The sequence below is a fragment of the Hesperophylax consimilis genome, chromosome 27 (assembly GCF_061612785.1).
Source record: "Hesperophylax consimilis isolate HC1 chromosome 27, BYU_Hcon_1.0, whole genome shotgun sequence".
Lineage (NCBI taxonomy): Eukaryota > Metazoa > Arthropoda > Insecta > Trichoptera > Limnephilidae > Hesperophylax > Hesperophylax consimilis.
Window position 1 is genome coordinate 7,143,128 of NC_142862.1, and position 23,891 is coordinate 7,167,018.

General features: G+C 35.6%; 1 protein-coding gene across 2 annotated transcripts in view; it reads right to left on the reverse strand.

Moving 5' to 3' along the window:
- Nucleotides 1-14,415: 14,415 nt before the first annotated feature.
- Nucleotides 14,416-23,891, reverse strand: part of LOC149410532 (uncharacterized) — a 72,474-nt gene continuing 62,998 nt past the window's right edge. For both annotated transcript variants that reach the window (XM_089647757.1, XM_089647758.1), the window contains exons 7-9: nt 22,735-22,874; nt 21,296-21,411; nt 14,416-19,252 (exon numbers count right to left, since the gene is read on the reverse strand). In XM_089647757.1, the coding sequence (XP_089503883.1) occupies nt 19,120-19,252; nt 21,296-21,411; nt 22,735-22,874 (389 nt within the window). In that variant the 3' untranslated portion in view covers nt 14,416-19,119. The remainder of the gene's footprint in view (nt 19,253-21,295; nt 21,412-22,734; nt 22,875-23,891) is intronic.

Here is a 23,891-nt window from a genome sequence, read left to right on the forward strand (position 1 = left end):
AATGTAACATATTTACAAGTCCACCCCTGATAAGAGTGAGTTCCGCTACAGCTTGAAAGGTGAAGATTTCCCTGATAATGGCTAACCCCCAACAGGATAAGGCGCCAGAGGCTGCGCTAAGTTCTAGTATTTTCAGGTTATTTGTAAATCGTGAAAGAAAACAGTGGCTTCTTTAGTCAAGTGGACGGGGCTGGCCCTGTACAGTAGGGTAGTAACAAGCTTAATAAGGCTGATAAAAACTTGCTGAACTCCACCCTAGATGACCTCATGTCGGACATTACTCGTCTGATGTTGGAAATGAACACTCTCTCGACAAGAAGTTCTACCATAGACGAGATGTTGAATGCTCAATCGGCCATTACAACTAGGCTAGACCTGCTCATTAACTCTCGACCAGTTCCTGCTCCTACTATGCCACTACATAAGGAGACTTTCTCCTATGCTAACGCTGCTGCTAACCTGCCTGCTTCAAAAAAGATTCTGGTGAACGGTCATGAACGACCGATTCCTCAGAAACCGCTGACTGTCCTATTCTATCCTCAGGTGCCGGAGGGTAAAACTTCGGAGGACACTCTGAAGAAGCTTGAGAAGGTTCTCAACCCTAGACAAGATGACTTCCAGATTGTACGGTCCCGCAAAATCAAGGGTGCTGGCATGGCTTTCCAAGCCAGAGACAAAAAAGGATTGGAGAACATCAGGAAGGCCGAAGCGAAGCTCGCTGCAAATGGTCTTAAAATGATCAATCCACTTGGACGCCTTCCCAAGATTGTCTTATACAATGTCCCTAAAGGAGAGCAATCTGCAGACCAGGAGCTCTTCTCTGAGGTCTTTACCAATAATCTAGTAGGTCAAACGACGCTTTCTCTTGAAGATCATCTTAGAACCATGCGGCGAGTTTCGCTTTTTGGCAAGAGAGACACTCCCACCATGAACATGGTGGTTACATGTCACCCGTTAGCCAGAAAAGTTCTCATAGACAGCGGTATGTGCTTCCTTGGATGGAATGCCTGCCGTACTCGGGATTATACGGGGGCAACCAGGTGTTTCAAATGCCAACAATATGGGCACATTAGTAAGTATTGTCAGCAAGACAATGAAACCTGCCGTCACTGCGCCACTTTGGGGCATAACTACGAGACTTGCCCTAAGAAAGCCCTACCCGCTGTCTGTGCCACTTGTACACGTTTCAAAAAACCTGCCGACCATCCCACAGGGGATAGAGATTGCCCTGCCCAATCTGCTGCAATCAATGTACAAGTGAGGATGACAGACTATGGTTCAAGTTAATCTTATGGCACTGGCAACTACATGTTTCTTGTTTCTTGTTTCTTCTTTCTAGCATATACTTATCTACTTTTATAGTAATCCACACAATGTTTTTCATATGTTTTATTTTTACTTCTTTTATCTAATTCTCTTATTCTTTCAGGTAAAACTTTATGATTGTTAAATTGTTGACTTTATATTGTGTATTGCGATTGTTAATTTTCATCTATTTAATAGACACTAATGTTTTCTGACTGTATGTTTTTTTTTTTTTTTTTTTTTTTTTTTCTTTATTTTCTTTTCTTTTTTTTTTCTATCTTAGATCTTGAAACCATTCAGACCAGAACTGAACTCCATTGCTTGTTTTGTGTTGTTTGATATCCCCATAAGGGGTTGTTCACGGACCTAGTCCCCGCATAAGCTCACTGAAGCTCTAGCACTTATGGAACTCTGCCAGACATCTGTGCCACCCCTGAGGGTGGTTGTGGGTCAGAGGGAAGTCCGTGCTGACCTGGGTGCCTTCCGCCCTGCCTCCGACTTCCTGACGCTTTTCTCCCCTAGGGTCTTTAGGGTTAATCCCTATCATCCCATATACTTTCTTCTGGGCACCACCACGAGGTCGGCTTAGGGGCGCGGCACTTGGACCTGCATTTGTCTTCCCAACCACCACCAATCCATCCTCGGGACTGCCAGCTGCGAGGCATTGAACCACTTTTCTTTTGTGTTTTCTTTTTCTCTTGCTTACAGCTCACCTGAATTCGGTGACCACACGATATTCGCGATGGTTACTGATCATGTATTTTTTTTCTTATTTTTTTTTCTTATTTACCATGTACTTCTCATCTCTTTTCTCTACTTTAGGTTGCTGATACCTTGGTACAATATGTTCCTTTTTCTTTTTTCTCCCTTTTTTGTTCTCGTAAATAGACTGTGAATTCTACGCTTTCTAACTTTGTCCTGATTTTCTATGTTTATTTGTTCTTGTTTTAAATTTTTGAGAAGGATTCATTGATCATAACACCCATTGTAGTCACTCATCTGTAAGCGCTTGCATACCGCTTCCTAACACTGTATGCGGGGACATTGAAGGTCTAACTTCACTTTAAATTGTAGAGCCGTTTATTCAAAAAAATTAGATTCTTGTGAGAACTCCGAAGGGGTGACCATAAGTCACCTATACCGGGGTGGGAAAGCGGTGGGTAACTTCAATGTACAGTAGGGTGTATCGATTTTTAACTTTTTTTTTGTTTTCAAATTCCAAGTTGAAATAAAGTTGCTACTAGGTACCACAACTTACCACATTTTTTTTTGGATTTTTAAAAAAATGTTTAGGTCTCCCGCACAAGGCTTAAAGTTTTAATTTTTTTCAAAAAATATCAATTTTTTTTTTTAATTTAAAAAAATAAATTCATAACTTTTGTGTTTATTCCAAGTTAAAAAACAGTAATATTAGGGCATAAAAATAAGTAAGAAACGGTTTTTTTTTATAAAATATGGTATTTTGGTCTCCCGCACAAGCCCTAAAATTTGTTAATTTTGATGAAATTTTGTAATTTTGTGTACATATATGAACCATGTTTTTTTAAAGTTTAAGCCACCGGAATTAATTGTACTTTTCTTACAGAAGGCATAAAATGAGACAATGTATATATATACATAATTCTTATATACATACACTGAAAATATATATCACATATATACTATATATATATAATATGTTTTATACCTGAAAAACGATAGTTGGACGGTGTAAATTGTATGAGAAAGGTGTTGAAAGAAACTAATGTTATTTGCTATTACTGTTGTTTATTACAAAAGTATAAAAGGTTATAACATGTCATAAAATGTAGTATAAAAACTAAGTACAAAACGTTGCTGATTACTTTCCATACGACATAAATGGCAGTTTTCTTGTTCTACTGCAAATTTACTGACTTGTTTAAGTATTCGTCCTTTCATCTTGACTTCAAAACCTTAAATCAAAATTATGTATAGTATTTACATAGGCCTAGTGAAATTTTTATAAATGTTATTACAGTTCCCAAATAAAATTTCAATTTAATATGGAAGACAGTATGATAAAGACGTTATTTAGAAACATTATAACTACAAAATAGTCGAAAAAAACTTACTTAAATTCTAATCCTTTGCAGAGGTTTTGTACTGGCTCTTGGTCTCGAACGTAGGTAACTCTTTACGGTCTTCCAGTCTGGCACGGATAAAACTATCTCTTTCGATTAGCCCACATACTCGCTTCAAAGCTTCTGTGACTTCCTTGACAATTCGTTCCACCGCTTGAGTGTGAGAAGGAATTCTAAATTCAACCCTTCCACTTCTGCCAGTTTCCGCAATTGACTCCAACTCTTCTAGGCTCATATCAGTAACAAGAGGGGGTTCGGTTACTGAAGTGGATTTCCAATCAATCATATCTATATAGTCTTCGGCATCAAAATTGATCTGAGGGGGTTTAAATACCCTTACCCCTTTCCTTACGGTTGAGCGAGCTTTCTGGATTCTCTTATAAGCCAAGGCTCTGATATGTTTTCGTTCATCGAACAGCATAGCTATCAAAACATGCTCTGGGTGAGCCATGAAAGCATTTATCTGTAACGTTGCATGGACGACTTTTCTTAGCTCATCTACCAAGTAATTGCTGAAAAGAATCATTTAAAAAAAATGAATGGAAGGTTGCGGGATTTGGGGATTGCACTTAATTGAGAACCATGATGGTATGTAGACCTTCATCATGAACTCTGCAAGCTTTCTTAGCTGAGGGGTCAGATCATCGGTGGCTACATACAAACGAAGGACTCGATTTGCCAGAGTAAGCCACCTGGCGTGCGAGATGTTGCCGGGGTTTCGTTTGGCCAACTCTTCCGCAATAGAATTGTCTTCCATATTAAATTGAAATTTCATTTGGGAACTGTAATAACATTTATAAAATTTTCACTAGGCCTATGTAAATACTATACATAACTTTGATTTAAGGTTTTGAAGCCAAGATGAAAGGACGAATACTTAAACAAGTCAGTAAATTTGCAGTAGAACAAGAAAACTGCCACTCATGTCGTATGGAAAGTAATCAGCAACATTTTGTACTTAGTTTTTATACTACATTTTATGACATGTTATAACCTTTTATACTTTTGTAATAAACAACAGTAATAGCAAATAACATTAGTTTCTTTCAACACCTTTCTCATACAATTTACACCGTCCAACTATCTTTTTTCAGGTATAAAACATATTATATATATATATATATATATAGTATATATGTGGTATATATTTTTACTGAATGTATTTAAGAATTATGTATATATATATATTGTCTCATTTTATGCCTTCTGTAAGAAAAGTACAATTAATTTTCCGGTGGTTTAAACTTTAAAAAAACATGGTTCATATATGTACACAAAATTACAAAATTTCATCAAAATTAACAAACTTTAGGGCTTGTGCGGGAGACCTAAAATCCATATTTTATAAAAAAAATCCTTTCTTACTTATTTTTATGCCCTAATATTACTGTTTTTTAACTTGGAATAAACACAAAAGTTACGATATTATTTTTTTAAATTTAAAAAAAAATTGATATTTTTTGAAAAAAAAATAAAACTTTAGGCCTTGTGCGGGAGACCTAAACATTTTTTTAAAAATCCAAATTTTTTTGTGGTAAGTTGTGGTACCTAGTAGCAACTTTATTTCAACTTGGAATTTGAAAACAAAAAAAAAGTTAAAAATCGATACACCCTACTGTACAGGCGCAATTGGAGCAATCCGACAAGGCGCTGATAATACCTAACACAGCGCCTTTGATGGGGATTTTACTGGTGCCACTCGCCGTTTCGATTAGCTTTACCTTTAGCTAGGTTACAATTTATTGATTGTAAACAACTCGTTGAATTCAGACTTCATTGTCTTCCCTGATCTACCACACACAGTACAATTGATGTTTGTTTGATTTGTATAAAAACCAATAGTTTCTTTTCGAGATCGATGAAATGTTACACACTTGACCTACAAAACAAGAGGAACAACACTGTTTAAGTCTGATTTTTAAAAACTCTCTGTAAAGGCCGAGCAACGCCGGGAAGTGCAGAATTGGAAGTGTCGCTGAATTTTTAGTAATAGTAAAATAAGTTTCATTATCTTCATTTAAAGTAACAATTGGAGTACACGATTTTCTTCACTGGAATCTCCCGTGCAGAAGAGTCATTTACATAATTTAATTATTATTCACATGGTAATTTAATTTATTTAACTTTTTGTTTATTATTATTGTTTTACTATCATAATAATAACGAATGTTTTTAAAACTTTATGACATTGTTTGTAACCTCCGTAGCGTGTGTACAAATAATAATAGAAACGGGAGAAATGGGTTTGACAAATTTTCCCCTATTATATGACCGCGAGCATTCGCGCCCCGCCTTTGTTTCTACCTAGATACCAAATACATAACTTTTGTTGCGTTGTCACTTTGGTAGTCTGTGCAGTTTTATCGTAACATATCGCCCTTTGTTTCTTTTATACACGGTGTCCGGAAACTGGTGAATCCACATCACATTTGGAGTCGATTTTGTGTTACTACTTATTTGATTTTGACTTTTGTTTTCGAGAAAATCGAGCACGTAGAATAATAGTTAGGTCAATTTTGAGAAAATCATTCGCTAGGGGATTAATATCAGCTGTTTAGTGTCTTTTAATTTTTTTAAATTTTTTTTAACCCTTTGGTTGCCGACAAATGTAATGAAACATTTTTTTAGATTAAAATCATGTAGGAGGCCCTGAGGAAAATAATTTCCCTCAGGGCGTATATCGTCTTTGTGGATGCTGTGTGGAGGGTGGAAAAGAAGGAGTGAACCTGGATCTCCAAAAGACGCATGTTATTTTTCTTCTTCTTTCGTATGGTGGGGGGTCAGAGGGGAACATCTAACCCACGTTATAGGAAGGAGGAAAACACACAGAGGCCGGCAAACAGATAGGCTGGCAAATCGTTCCTCAGCCAAGCTGTTGAACTCAACTGAACTTGAAATGTCAACTGTGTACAAATGTTGGGCGCGCAATTGAATCAATGACGCTAGTTCCTCTGGGCATCATCCATTAAAATACCGGTAGAACATGGACAGCATTCCCACCCGACGCCTGTGCTCTAAAAATGCTTTCCGTTAATCAAGATAGGAGAAACTATCACTTTCTTTATCTTTTATCTGTTTCCCGCCTATACTACGAGTTTCCGGACATCCTGTATGACATAATATGGGTCCATACCATATTATAGAGATGCCACTGCCTCTACCTACTGAAAAATCTGTTTTAAATTTATCACCCGTGCTCTTCAATTACTGTGAGTAGCGCCCTTGAAAATGCAAATGTAATTTATATTGAATATGTTTTATGACAGACATGTGTAGGGTTTAGGTAAAGGGCAGATAGGTAACTCCGTCCCAAGGCCATTTTACAGGATCAACAACTCGAATGTTAAATCCTCAGGCCTCAGATTCAAGATCCTTTCATAATGGGCTTCATAATAGGCACCACAAAATAATTCAATATACTTTTTAAACTCCAACTACTATATACTATGGCATATACAAGATCTTATCTCTAATTTGTATCTGTCATTTGGAATCCTCAATACTGAACTTATATTAACTGAAGTGAAAATATAATCAATGTAATAAATTTGACATGCTGTTTCTGAATAAGCTCTCACCAGCTCTGTTAGAAAGATTGCATTTCGTTGCCCTGAACGCAATACCAGATCAAATACCTTATTTTATACAGGGGATATACTTGACTTACTGTGATTGCTCTCATTAAGTATATTTCTTCTTCTTTCGTATGGTGGAGGGGTCAGAAGGAAAGATCTAACCCACGTTATAGGAAGGAGGAAAACACACAGAGTAAAATATGTAAATAAAATTTTGATCTCCGGTGACTTAGTTTACTCTTTTTTTGTCTACAAAACGTTGAAAATCTGTAGGAATTGGACAGCTAGGCTCGATTTGAGAGGTTTGGCGGTTACTCGGCTGAGTTACCAGTGTCGACACGTGGAAGAATTTTTTTTAAATTGTTTCTCGAAAAAATAAGAAAAATGTATGTTTACTAAATAAACTCAAAAAAAATATGTTTGGCGTCATCACGCTTAATAGAAACAAGGATAAATTTGGCAAGGAAGACTGTCGTCGAACTACGACCAAATTGCACGGACTATCAAAGCGGCTGAGCAATGAAAGATGTGCGTTTGGCTAGTTCATGTAGGTTATACCTAATTATTTTACTAGCCGAAGTTCCTGGCTTTGCACAGAGTTTTTTTTTCGAAAACATATGTAGAAACTAATTTTTCTATTATTTCATTTGTCAAGTGTGCGAAATTTCACCAAGAAGTATCAAAATTCTGATTTAAGCGGTGGAAAATGGGGATGGGGATGTTTTTCGAAATATAGGGGCCTCGCCGTGTATAAAGCACCCAGTAAGGCCCACATTATCGGTTTTCTTTCACGTTGTTTCAGATTCATTTTTAAGGCATTATTACAAAACCCAGAGAAGGATATAACTAAGCCGATAGGTACTTGCGTATACACCTACGTTACTAGAAAGCAGTTTCACAAATAAATACGCAATCCAACATCCCTATTTTATTTTATTTTCTTTTCTAATTATCTTACTAAATGTGTAAAAATAAATTATGAGTGTAATGCTAATTAAACTGGGGACTAGCTTACAAATAAAATTACATTTGTGGATTCATCTGCACACGCATTTAAGAGTAAGCTACAAGCCAAAAATGTGTATATTTTTGGTATACCTTATATCGTAGGTAATAGGCATTAACATCGCTTGACAAACGGAGTCTAGAAACGTTCGATTTCAAGCAAAAAACTGTTTTTTATTTATTTTGTGAATTATTTTATAAGAAAGTAAAAAAGTTAATCAAGTGAAACTGTCACAGATAATCTTAGCTATAATACCTACTGTATTTTTAAAAAGTTGTTTCCTTTATGCGTTCATACATTTCTATTGAAAAAAAAATTTTAGAAGTTTGCATTTATATTTTAATATTAATAGTAATTTATTTTTTTATTTGTATTCTAATCAAGCGAGGCGATAGGAAAACCTTCAATTTATCTAAAGCATATTTTGTGGTATTCATAATGTACACCAATTCGTTATAAAGATTAATCAAAATAGTGATTTGGCATTAAGCTTCGCCTTAAGAAGGGAACCATTCTCATGTTTGAGTTTGAAGTGCAGTTTTAAGGCCTATCCGCACACAACAGTGCCGGCACAGTGCCGACACGTGCCGACACGTGACGTATCCATCAGTGTCAGTGAAAAATGATATTGTGGCATACATTTTGTACGGCACTATCCGTAGTCGTCAGTGACAGCAGTGTTGCCAAACGTACGAGGTTCCTCGTACAAATACGAGATTTGTGGCCTTCCGTACGAGGTACGAGGAGACTATCAACCTCGTACAATTATGTACGAGATTTTGATAATTTGGCTATACGAACATTTTACATCACTATTATATAACAGTAAAAACTAGTGCCATCTATCAGAACTTGTAGGAACTTCTTACACCAAAAATTACATTGCCGTATTTGCGCGATGATTGTCTATGGTAGTTATCCCACCAACCGAGAAATCCCCGAATAATAAAAATATTGAAATCCCTGAATAATAAAACAGTTCGTTCTTCGCATTAGTCGTCGCTATGACACAGAGCGCAAATTTCTACTATCTCTGTTTTTTACGAGTTCCATTTGTTGCATGCCGGCCGTGTGTGCCCCCCCCCCCCCCCCGAAGCGGGTTTTGTTTGCCAAGATCTTGTTTTGTTCAAGGTTTGCGAAATGTAGGGAAATTCTAGGGAAATTTCGCCTCGAAATCTGGGGAAATAATTATTTTGGGCATACCATCTCTGGTACGAGGTTTGAAAGTCAAAGTACGAGATTTTTAGCTGCATCCGTACGAGGGAATTTTTTTTATGGTTGGCAACCCTGAGTGACAGTGACGTTCAGTGATGTCAGTGCTGCGCCGACGCTCGCCGTGACGGGACGTGAATTTCTAGCGGACAATATTTTCACTGACACGGTCGCAGTATTTCAAGATGGACGACGAACAGTTGATTGAATTGGTCCGTGTACATTCTGCAATTTATGACCTTTCACATAGAAAATACATGGACCTTAATTTTAAATCAAACATGTGGAACAATATTGAAATACTCGAAAAACTTTGATTCATCATCTATCAGATGTTTATATAGGGTGGCGAATTCTCCTTCTTCTTCTCTTTTCCTCCACGCATTATGAACCCAATGCCTTCTTCTCACATTAATTTCTTCGTTTTCATCTAATATTAAAGCAATCGCTGCTAATTGTGATCTCGACGCTGCGTAGAGTACCTACTATTCACTGCGCGTCGCCGTGTCGTGCCGTGTCGGTACTGACATGTACGAATAGCACGTCACGGTACTGTACGGTACGGAACTGTCGGTCACGTGCCGGCACTGTTGTGTGCGGATAGGCCTTTAAAGTTCTAGTGACTACGTCTGCAAAAACCGGAGGAAACCATTTTCGTGTTCTGGGTGTAGTTTTAATTAAAGCTGGGGATTTTCACGAGGATTAACTCTTGTGTTCAATTTAAAGATAAAATTACAGTTGTGGATTCATCTGCTGACGCATTTTTAACTATAACATTATAAGCTGGGGAAAAAGATTCAATCTTAAAGCTAAACGTACAGTACGTTATAATCTCTGCGTTCAAGATGGCGTTAATTTAATTATTTGATTCAAATACACTTTTTGAAAGTTATGCTTTAAAATATTAAGACAAATTATCTGTTTGCGCTTGTACATCGCAATGTAAATTTATTGGTGATTCAATCTAATAACGTAATTGTATGCCTTTCCTGAAAGAGTTGAGTTTTTTTTATGTACGGGCGCAAACAAATAATTCTTCTTAATATTTTAAGGCGTTACTTGCAAAAGTTAATTTTAATAAAATAATTAAATTAACACCAACCACGAACTCGATGATTAAAAAGCAGTTTTGTCTTCCGAACAATGTGTTAGAATTCCAGCCGCGGATTTATCTGCTGACGCATTTCGGAAATTACGTTTAAATTCTGGTTTTACACCATATGCTGCAAAATTCCAAGAAAAACCATGCTCTTTTGCAGAATTACTCTTAAAGTAGTCCAAATTTAAACCAGTCTTGTGTTTGAACGCAACTTATATTTGTAGAGATGCTACGAGATTCATCTAGAATGTCTCGCCAATACAAAAAGAATTTATTCTAAGAATTCTCGTCATGTGTGATTAAAAATAATATATATATATATATATATGATTCGGACACTCCCCCACCTAATGTCGGTCCTACCCGATCGGCATTTGGTTAGGTTTGCAGAGTTGTCGATTCCAGTTCCTGGGTAGGAAGGTTCAATTCAAAGTTTTCAAATTCAATAATAATATGAAATCCATCGAGTGTTTTTCTGTTTAAATTTCACTTTTGTTTTCGGTAATGAATGAATGCAAATCTTGGATGTGGGAATTAACCTATTACCCGACATCCGATCGAGCTAAAACTCGGCAGATAGACTCGTTGGAGAAGCAGTCGATTTAAAATTTAAAATTTTATTTAAAATTAGTGTGAATTAATTTTTAAAATACATAAATGAATTAATTAATTTTTAATATATATAATGGACAAAAGAGACATCTCTGGTCATTTTTGGATGGATTTTGCTCTGTAGGTGAATGGTAACAGATTACCGACACCTTTTGCATTGATCAGATGGATTCATCCAGTTTGTATCATTTGTCAAAAGAGGTCTATTGAAGACTAAAATGTTTGAAATATTTTTTGACAATAAATGTCACAAATCACGGCAGTACGTATTATTACAATGTGCTGATTCATCATTAATAATTCTACGCTCTAGAGAGCTGGTGACACATTATAATCTTCTAGTGCCAACTCAAATATATTTTGTGCTGATTTAAGATCAAGGAGCAAAACTCAATTGCAAGTGCTATTTTCTGGTGAGTCTTTCTGTTCATATGTATTTTGGTGGCTGGTTTAAGTTGTCTTTCTCCTGCAGAGTGAATTCATTGATCAATCCATTCCTTTTTTTCATAGGGATTTAAAATATTCCCTGATGGTCTGTGTTATTTACACGCCAGATTATCACCACTCGTTGTCGATGACAATACATTCAATCATACTTTTTTGGCAATATTTATATAAAATCCGATGACATTATAGCAGCAAATATACGAAATAAATGTCGGTCCTAAACAATTTGGATTTGGCTCAGTTATAACAATTGTTAGCGTAGTTGAGTCCAGTCCCCGGGGAGGAAAGTTCAATCCTTAGTCAAACCAAAAACGTATATTTTTAAATATCTATCCTTAAAAACAGATGTTCAAAAGTTAAGGCGATGCACTACGTAGTGTAATATTTTAAATCGAGCCGCTATCAATAACACCCCTTACGTAGATGGCGATAAGGTTTAAATTCCCGCTTAACATAATCCGCCTGTTTTGATTTATGCAAGAATAAAACATGGCCAAAAAGTGCCTTTTATTTTATTTTGTGGAAGTTCAGGCATTAATATTTTTTTTTTCGATCATTTTATAAATAACTTAATTTGCCACATTATACAATAAAACCATAACCGAAAATGGATTCGTAAGTATGAGATTTTGAACTTTAAGGCAGTTTTCATAGGCCTTATACATTATTTTTTTCTGGGCTTTTAAAAAGACTTTACTCAAAAATTACTCGATTATTTCAGAGGCCAAGATGTATTCTACTCGCAGTATTTATTTAAAGCATCTGAACATTTCTAGGCGACCAAATTTTCAAACCAAAAACATATGATTTTGAATTACTACGTAGTGCATCACCTTAAAATAAAAATTTGTATTTATTAATTTTTACGATACCTCTATATGAGAGAGTTTGGTTTTTACCCATGGCTGTTTCCAATAGCATTTATCTCGGGAATGCTGAATATCTGCAGCCTTAGTTCCAGACGGGACGTCGCATTATTGTTGATGGCTTACAAGCTTCTGAATGGTTTACTATCAATTCCTGACATTCTGTCAAAAATAGGACTTTATGTCCCGGATAATTTCATGAGAGGCCGCCAACACAGGCTTTTAATTCTTCCCAGGTCCAGAACTAACTTACCAATGGTGATGCCCCTGGGAAGACTCACTAGGTTAATTAACTCCCTTCCAGCTAACTTGGATATTTTCCATATGTCCTACAACGACTTTAAGCAAGAAATATTGTATTTGTTCTAACTGTATACTTATGTATAAAATTTTCTTCCATAATTTGTTTACCGCTTTTGCAATGTATTGGTTTTTGTACTGTTTTTGCAAATAAATAAACAAATTTGCATTATCGCAAACGCGTAATTTTCGGGTCTTTGATAAATACCCAGTCCTGTGGAACATATTATAGCAAATGTGAACATATTTTTGGTTAACGCTTGCTTCATTGATGAAATATATTTTAGGTTCGCCAACATTGGGGCAATCTCCACTCCACAGGAACATATCACCACAACCGCACTTGTAACCAGTCACATAAGTTTCTGAGCTATAAGGCACACCGTCTTCTTTTAAAATGTCTTCCATCAATATTTCCCTAGATTTTGATGCCTCACCACTCGCAACTTCCTCAATCCTTTTCATCCTGCCACAAACCACCTCTTCCTCGATCGCCTCTGGGTCGCTTCCATCGGGGCACCCACACAGTCATAACCTAACATCCAATACACGCTAATTCAATACACATTAATTTTTGCTAGTCTCACACGGCGTCATACTATCAATGCGGTATACTATCATACGCTGCAATAAGCTGTCATACCCTTAAATTAAATACACCATTCCTGAGAGAAGTCCAGTTATAATCAATTTTCCAATTATGTCCTAAATCCTGTATCTAAATTTTGCTAATAAACAATTAGATAATGTTAATTAAGTGTTAATCTCAAGTGACCTACCAGGTAAGTATTTTACTGTATATTATCTCCATAAATAGTAAATACATAATAACATAGACCACTGTAGAAATGTATTATAAATTTTTACAGCTCCCTTGAGGTGATTTTGCACAAAAACGGCGCTATACAAGTCATCCCATTATTATTATTATTTTTATTATTATTATCATATTGCTCACCATACAATTCTATACAAACGTCTCATATGAGACAGACAGCATATTATTACATGTGTGGAACCTGGGAACGCTGGGAACCATTTATTGGATTACCAACACTCCTGCCATAGGTCATCCCAAGTGGTTTGCTACGTTTAGTGACTTAGCAGGGGTGCCTGTGTTCGTGGGGTGAGGTTTGTCTAGGTCTTGGCGGCGAATGCATTTGCCCACATGCCGGGTGGTGGGCCGCATCGGGAGAGACTCATTGACGGAGACCCTTTGACCTCTTCAGCCGGACGCTGAACACATTCCTGGATAAATTTACCACCAGAATCCTACCCACCCCACATACATTTTTCCTTCGTACAACTTTCTCTCCTTCCTTTCTCGAAAAAGACCCTCCACACAGCATCCCCAAAGAAAACATAGGCCCTGAGAGATTTTGTTTCCCTCAGGGCCTCTATATACATAAAAAAGCCGTGATCTGCTAGTCGAGCGATATTTCTCCTGCAGTGGGCAGATAAATTAGAGAGTTGCCATAGTTACGTGTCTGTCAGCTGTCAGTGATCTCGTAAAAACAATTGATATTCCTTGCTCTATCCCTTTCCCTCAAACACTTCCCCCCTATGCTAGAAAGGAGAGGAAAATTATAGTTTCCACGTGAGACTAGAACAATAATCTCTTTAGGCCACGCCCAAATACCACATTAGAGTATTAGAGTAGTGAGATTAGCATTAATAAGACGGAATTTGAATGGCTATAGGTGCTCATGGCAGCCTACGGGTTAATGTTGGTTTAATAGCTTTCAACGTTAAACAAGAATAGCGAAAACATGACAATGAACTATGTTCACACCTTCCTTTTCTTAGAAATATTCTCTGCACAGCATCCCCGCAGTTCATATAGGATCCTGATATATTGTGGAGTTATAAGCATAAAATAATATACACAATATGTGAAAATGAAAAACTGTACTAAAATGATAAACAAATAATGCATTTAATATATTTTTTTTAATTTCATATTTTTAATAATTGATAAGTTAATGGGGATAAACCAATCACTGGACAAGAAAGTTCGCAAATACGAATACTATATAATATTTTATTCTACACACAGTGGCACCTCGCCTTTGTTTCTACCTACACACCAAACGCATAACTTTCATTGAATAGCAGCTTTGATAGTCCATATAGTTTGGTCGTAGCTCGGTGACATGCCACATCTCCCTTTGTTTCTATTATCTATGTTTAAAATAGTACAAATTCACAGAAATTATCTTCAATTAAACAAATAAATTCTTAAACATAATTTAAATAAAATATTTACATTATAATGTCATATATGCAACATTCAAGTGTATGCAAGTTACAAACCTTTACATTATAATATCATATATGCAACAGTCTTACGTCGGAAGTCACAAATCTGTACAGTATAATATCATATATGCAACAGTCTTACGTCGGAAGTCACAAATCTGTACATTATAATATCATTTATGCAACAGTCTTACGTCGGAAGTCACAAATCTTTACATTATAATATCATATATGCAATATTCTTACGTCGGAAGTTACAAATCTTTACATTATAATATTCATATATGTAACATTCTTACGTCGGAAGTTACAAACCTTTACATTATAATATTCATATATGCAACAGTCTTACGTCGGAATTCACAAATCCTAAATTTTCTTAAAGTAGGTATTTTTATAAAAATGCATTTTAATCGCTATTTATGTATTTTATTAGGACGGGTTGTTTCACAGAATTTTAACAATTCATAAAATTTCTTATTTTCTTGCCTTAAATGCCTTTCACGGGGATTTGAATAGCAACAGATGTCGCTACTGACTAGTACCTTTTACCTTAGTACCTTTTGGTTTTAGCCCATTTAGAATGCGCTCTGTCTGTCTTACATGCTTGACATCATATCTTAACAGATCCCCAATCCCATAAATCGAAATTAAAATTACATAATGATGATGAAACACAATTCTTGAAATTTAAAAAGAAAAAATTTCAAAGTCAACCATGGTCGAGGGATAAGGCTCTTAACTAGCGAGCCAGAATTTACACAAATAAAATTGTAATAATTAATTTAATAGTTATTTGTGTTATTTAACAATTTATTTATATACAATAATATACAGCATATTTGTGGCACGTTCCAGAGAAGAAGCTACTCTCAGTATCGCCCTGGTGTAAGACCACCATTAGAAATTGAAACGTTTGTTGAAATGGCTTTGGCTGTTTTGGTGACCAAATCTGAATAGCCAGGTACTTTCCCACCTTCCCCTTCCCAATTTCCTTCTCCTACCAACTATCTTCAGTCTCACAACATACCCCAATTGGGGACAGTGGCGGCTCGCGACTTTTCAGTGTGATAGAGTTAAAGTTTTGAAAAATTCGACATTATTGATGTTTTTTAGTCCAAAACAAATGCCATTTTTTATAATATTAGCACTCTATTACACTCAAAAGTCACGAGCCCCCACTGATTGGGGATGCCATAGTCTCACTGGCTCCAGACGGTTAGGAGCAGTTGGGACTCTTATTTAGTTTCATAAAAAAAAGAGGTTCTCCTATCTTTTGGATCCCGAAACACATCCACATCGCAGTTCTTGTGTTTTTATTTATTCTATACTTAGGGCAAAAAAAGTCAATTTATTTTTTTTACTATTCGAATTTTATACACATACAATATAAAAGAAAAAAATATATTTCTTTTGGCTTACAACATAATATTGCAATATTTTTTTGAGAGCATTTAAAAAAAATAATTATTTTATTATAGCACAGATTTCTTTAAAACAATAAAACCTCCAACCTTCATATTCAAAGTACCAGTAGGCTACAGAGGCCTAAATTCTTACATAACATAATATGTATTATATTATATAACTAACCAAACATCCGGCCGCCTCCCCACAGGGGTAGGCAGAGAGGACAGGATCGCCACCACACTGCATACTCTGTCTCGGTACAGACTCCTTATTCCTAACCTTACTGTAAAATATTTATGGAATCACTGTACTGTTTGCTTACATTGAAAAATATTATATAGTATTTTAATTTATCTATAATTCTTACAATAATAACAATGGTATAGTCACTGAAAATATAATCTCTAGAAGCATGGTGTATAGGTACAGATTTGAAAGAAAAAAGATGTCACCAATTTATATATCAACTTGGAAGGCGGGCATTGTTGTCACCGCCCCAGGAACCATTTATTGCGTAATCAATACCTCTATCATAGGTCACTTCAAATAGATCGCTATGTTAGGTGACTTAGTAAGGGTTTTCTGGTTCCTGGACTGGAGTGTCCGACGGTGAATGTGCCTGTTGATGGAGACCCTTTGACCTCTCCAACAGGACTAATGTAAAATGATTTTTCATCTCCTTTACTTCATCTGAAGTAAGATAAAACTGACCTTACTTCGAGCACATATATACACCCACAACGAACTTCTAGTGATTTATCTCATCAGTGATAAAACCTAGCTATAAAATATTTATAGACCAAATTGCTATTTTACATTGAAAACAAAAAATTATCCTATATTAATTTATCTCTAAATTCCAGAATAATTACAATGGCGTAGCTTAATTGATTCCTACATATTCCCTGTAATTTTACACAAATGTGATTACTTTTTTATATGAAACCACACAAGAGTCCCAACCGTGCTGACAGTAGTGGTTTAATTAGTGCTTTGTAACAGTTTTTACTTTTTTATTTCTTAGTAAATAAATTATTAATTCAAATATCTTACTTAATTAATAAACACTACATAAACATTAATATTAACTAGCTCAAACCTGTGAAAAATCACACGATAATAAAATTCAAGGATTTGTAAAGCTAACAAACAAAAACAAACATTGCCAATTTTTAGATAAGATCAGAAATTTATTTTTGAATGAACACTGTTATTTTTTTAAATATTAAGACATCTGTCAAAAATTTAAAGAAAAGCAGTAGGTACACATGTCAAATACATAATTATATTAATTAATAAAATAGTTTTGGTACCTACTTTATCGGTTGTTTAAGTCGTTCGCACAATCAGTTCTAATTTTTCAAATCAAAGTAAATCCTAGTTTTATTGTTAATTAAAGTTATACATGGACACAGAGTCTCACTGCCGAAATCATTAGTTTTAATTAGGTTACTCTAATCTTTATATATTAAACATTCTTATAGAATTAAATGTAACTTAAGAAACATATACTTAAGCAATATTTTTGTATGATGGTGTTATATTCACATCTCTATGAAATCTCCAATGACATTACGATACATATAAATTCACATTGTAAATCCTCCAAGCAATATTTTTATGAGCACAGAGATTGTATATCTTTAACAAAAAAAAATTATAATTATGTTATAAACGAAAGTCCACGCCCTAAATGTCTCATAATATATAAACTTATCTTTTTATCACAAAATCTAATGTCCCAAGGTTTGAAAACATATTACTTATTTCTGTAAGCCATCGATGTTGGGATTTATTTGATTTTTTATTAAAAAACTTGGCTTTCTACAATATGTAGTTAAGGCAATGCACTACGTCGTGTAATATTTTAAATTGAGCCGCTATCAATAACAACCCTTACGTAGATGGCTATAAGGTTTAAATTCCCGCTTAACACCATCCGCCTGTTTTGATTTATGCAAGAAAAAAACATAACCAAAAAGTGCCTTTTATTTTATTTTGTGGATGTTCAGGCATAAATATTACATTTTTTTCCAATCATTAACTTAATTTGTCACATTATACAACAAAATCATAACCGAAAATGGGTTCGTGAGTAGGAGATTTTGAACTTTAAAGCAGTTTTCATAGGCCTATGCATTATTTTTTTCTGGGCCTATAAAAAAACTTATATAAAAAATACTCAATTATTTCAAAGGCCAAGATATATTCTACTCGCAGTATTTAATTAAAGCATCTGAAACATTTCTAGGCGACCAAATTTTCAAACCAAAAACACATGATTTTGCATTACTACGTATGGCATCGCCTTAAATAAAAACACGTTATAGAGAAATAATTTGTTTAATTTTATAATATTCAAAAACTCGTGATTTTGAAAAAAAATCGCATGTACATGTCAGTTATAAGTTTTAAAAACCTCTTACTTTCTTTGCAGTTCAAACAGCCGTGAATCTTCAACTTATGTACATAACGAAACTAATAACAATAATAACTGATGTTAATGTTCAATACGGTAATTACCTCTGAGCGCATTTCGACTTTACCTGTACAACAGCATGCATGCGACATGAGGGACAGCAATAAAAAATTCTAGGCTGACGTGTTTACTCTTTCACATTAGTTGAATGTTAATGTAAAGTTTCGAAAATATATTATTATAGTCAAATATGATTTCATACATTTTGTTCTTTTGACTAAATTATAATTTGTTTGTTTAGAACTGCCTCAAATGCTCGCCACCGGACGACCCTTACGAAATTCCAGTTCATCTTCCATCTTCTCTATGGGTGATATATCCACCTAACTGCGAAATTTCTTGTCATGAAAACCATGGGTATTAATTCACCTCTATATAAAATGTATGGTTGCCAAATTTCCCCAATCAAAATTCTGAATATCTCTATCCAATTTGTGGGTGCCTTAGTCACATCCTGTTATTATTATTATTGATTCTCTGCCTTTTGATGTAATCCTTCATGATCTCTACAACCTTCTTGGACAATTGTGTGCGGTATGAATTGGATACCTGCTTGGCAAGGTCCAATGGTGTTTGTTTACTGAAAATAAAAATAGAAAAGTTGATTATTCAATAATTAATTATAAACTACCTGACGTGTACTGAAACTAGCTGGGTTGTGAATGATTTGGAGTAAAGTTTAGAAAACATTGACTTTTCTCTACTTTCTATAAATATAATGTGCATTTATTATATATAAGAACCTTTCAGAAGAAATTCTCTAAATGATAGTAAAAATCTTATTAAAATCCGTTGCGTAGTTTAGAAGAACTAAGCGCACAAACAGACAGACGCAGATAGCAACTTTATTTTATACTATTTAGAGATTAGAGATTTGTAAGTACGTGGTACATCATTTAACCGTGCCAGTCAGATTAAAAAAGGATCAGATTGGGTGAGGGTCAAAGTGGGATGTTGATGATATCCAGCAAAGTCCATTAAGGCATAGGGAGTCATTTGGCTCAACACAGATGTGCCTCCGAGAAACTGGTGAGGGGAAATTCCCTTTGTAATGTGTTCTGTAGTTTGTATTTGTCCACATTCACCCAATTCAGAGACCTTAACCTCTGAAAAACTGTTTATGCACCAGTGACAAGAATTTATTTCGCCAACAAACCGTTCATGCGCTGTTGGCATTGAAATTTCGACCTAGCTGGAATTTTTTAATACGCGATTGAAACCTGTATACCATGAGACAGTGCACAAAATTTCGTAATACAATCGCTTGCACTTGAAATACTTTAGAGTTCATTTTTAATTCCATTTCTGATTTCCCTCAAAAAGGTTAAGGCCGCATAAAAGTATTATGCACAGTGCCCAAAACCTCATTACAAGCGGAAAACTGGTGAATCTACACCACATAGAGTAGCGATTTTCAAACTTTTTAATGGTATAGATAAACATAGTTTACTCATTTTAATAAAGTTTAAAAAATAAAAAAATCTATTTTTATTTGTTGATGATCGCGACCCCCACTTTTTGGCCTTGAGGAAAATAATTTAATTCAGTGTCTATGTTATCTTTGGGGATGATGTGTGAAGGATATTTTATAGAGGAAGTTCTCAGAAAGAAAAAGATAAGAAGGGTGGGGAGAAATCTAGGGATCAGTGCGTCCAGGATTGACGTATAAATATATCCTTCCCGCTGCGGCGCAAGGCGATGGATCAGAGACCAGTTGGAGAGGTCAAAAGGTCTCCCCAAACCATTATCTCTCGATCACTTAACACATTGTAGTCGGGAGCTTCAAACAATAGACTCTAGCCTATAGCGGGTGTATTTTGCGATTAGCGCAAAAATATATCGCTTCAGCTAAATCTTCACCAGAATGGGCAGACAAATTATAAGAAATTTTTGAAGGGTAAAAGAAAATATCAATTAAATAACTAGTTTTAATTAGTTTTGTAACTCTGTATATCATAACTAAAGCACGTGTATATTGGCGCCACTCTATCTTCACAAGTAATGAGTGCCGGGAAAAGTCATTCAGGAAATGATTATTGTAATAACATCCTCGCGATTATCTCATAAGAGAGGTCCAATGAATTTATAACACGTCATAAAAATATAATAGGTACTCATATTCCCAGTACAACTAACAAACCATCTTTGAAATTTAACACCATAAAATTGCCTAATTATTGAGTATGTGTGTACATAAAAGAAACAACGGCTTATCTTTTTTTGTTATATGTGTGTGTAGTTTGTAATGTCTTCATGGGTTTAGATTAAATAGTCACGGGAAATAATAATAATAATTTTCCTTCCTCGCCTTTGAAGTGGAGCCGGCGTAAAGGGTATTTTTACCCGTCCCGCCGATAAGCACCAGTCGGCCGCGCAGGTAAAAATACCATTCCCGCTCATAGTGTGTTAAGAGGCCACGCTAAATTAGGCGGCTTTTCTACCGACTGTTGAAATATTTTATACCAATTGCTGAACATGCTCGCAAATACCGCCTAACGCCGCCGAATAACCATAGACGACGGGATTTAGTCAATATCGAATCGATTTAAGGATTTATCGATCAACCCCGCTAGATACCGAGTTGTCTTATTGAAGCGACGGGCCCAGTTATGAATGTACTCACGAGTAGTTGGTGCTAGAAATGACAGCCTTGTATTGCAGGAGGAGAGAGACCAAGATGGATGCGCAGGCCTTGGTTTCCACTGCTACGTGCAACGGAGTGTTTCCATTCTTGTGAGCCTGAAAATTTAATTAAAGTTTTAACTCTTTCGTACCGTATATATGTAGCGGTTATGTCACCGCTCCTAGAGTCATCAATTCATAACCAGACTGCACGAGTTAAACAGCCGAGATTCTTACGAAACTTCAATTATAATATCGGTACCACAATACGTAGACTGCTGATTTGCATACAGGGTGATGCAAACGCTGATACAATAAACCGAGTCAGCGGTTCTGCGGGTTCGAAGTCCAGCAGCTATATAAGCGGTGGAGGATCTAAGTACATCAGTCAGTAGTCAGTCAGTCAGTAGTCAGTCATCATTCCACATCGTTCCAGTCAACAAGTTCCACGCGACATCATCCTCGGCGTAATGGAGGAATCAGCCATCATGGCCGGTTCCCTCCACGTCACGCTTCGATCCATCTTCACCTCAACACCCTGGCCCAGGCTATCATTCCTGGCCAGCGCTAACCTCATGCGCCTAGACCCTGCAACCAGCTCATCGTCGTCTGCGCCTCGGCTCCGCGACCATCGTCGCTAGCCTGTACCTCCCGCTCATCTGCCAGCCAGGTCCATCGCACCTTCGGCTACTTCGTTCACGCTGAAGTACCCAGAAGACTCCTTGCCTTCATCAGCGCTGAACAAGTCTACGAGCCTGATCTCCATCAATGCGGCGTCGACCCACTGACCCGCATCTCAACCATTCTACCGCAGTCATCGCCGACTACGCCTGGTGTCATCATCATCCTCGACCCAGAGCCATCTCCCAACTGAGCAACTCAACTAATGTATAATCCTGACTCTTAATAAACACTGCAACAACAACATCCATATCTTACATTGTCTCACTACCAATTCCCATATATATATATTTTAAAATGTGTAGATTTCATGTTTTCCTCCCTATCTAGAATAGTACTATTTTTATATCTTGTGTAATCGCGACAGAATTTCCTTCCTATGTTTTTAATGTTAGTTTCGTCAGTATGTTTTTATTGTTTAATTTAAACATATGTAAATTTTTTTTATTAATAAAATGTTATGCTTTTTTGTATACAGTGTATGATTTGTCATTTTTTATGAAGACACAACATAAAATTTTATTATTTAGAAATAGTAATGTTTATTTTAAATGCGTACACCGGAAAGAAAATTTTATCTAGTTTCTAAAACGGTATTTGTTTTTTTGGAAAACTAAAAAACAAGATGTAAATAGTTCATTTGAAATACATAAACATTGCAAACCGAACAAATGTGTTGAAAGTACTAAAGTACGTAAATATGATCAGTAAACAGAAGCATAAAAATAAGTAACTGTTAATTGCATATGTTAAATTCACCTTGATATTAGGATCAGCGTTCCCGTGGTCAAGGAGGAGGTGTGCCATCGTCAGGCAAACTCCACGGCAGACAGCACCATCATCTGACGCTGAAGCGGGACTTGAACAAGCCATGAGGGCCAAATGCAACGGAGAGTAACCTAAAAACATATATTTTTTAAATGTATATATTTATGGGGTTTTACATAGTATTATAAAATAATACATTATTTGAATCGTAGAATAAAGAAGGACATAAGAAATGCCGTGTTTTGCGATTCAAATATTTGTCCGATCGGGCCTTAAATTTCCAATACAAAACTGTATTTCACAATTATTACGAAATTCAAATGGGATTGAGATCACTGTCAGGCAAATGTTAGAGAGATAGAGCGCATGCTAAATGGTCTAGAACCAAAAAGTAATAAGTCAGTGGTGACCAGTGGCGGCTCGTGACTCTTGGGTGTACTAGAGTGCTAATATTAAATAAAATGGCATTGTTGTAGACTGAAATGTTTTTTATTTTTTTTCGAAAATTCGATTTTTTTATGAACATCAGTTTAACCATGCACTGCACCGATTTACGGAAAATCTCCATAAAATAATTGAATTTGACCCAACGTTGCATTCGAATACACGTGTTTTTTTATATACCTATATTATTTAAATGTCACCTGCTATAGGTATAAACATGCTTTTATAAAAATAAATAAAAGGGCGATGTTTTGGACGTAAAAGCAACATGCGCTATTTTTTTCTATCTCCACAGACAGACTGAGTCACAGCAACGCGTGGCGGGGTAGAGCTATTGTTTTATAAATTTCAGCAGAAGCAAGGAAAAATTAATCTATCTTCTATCTCCCACTGTCGGTTAATCAATTCTGTATCACAAAGCCATTTATAGTAGAAGATACGTGCAAAAAAATGGTATATATGGTTAATAAATCATATACATTAACAACTTTTATGCTTATATGTGAAATAAGCTATGAATATGTAATAGGTTAGTGGAACAATATTAATAGCGCATAAAATTGCCAATAGAATTTTTTTTTTTGTCGTCAATAATAATTTTCATTGAGGATATAAATTTTTGAACACATCTGTTTTTGAGGCATTGCCATAATTTATTCTAAATGTATATACTGTTTGTTGAGTATAAAAACCAGTTCTATATT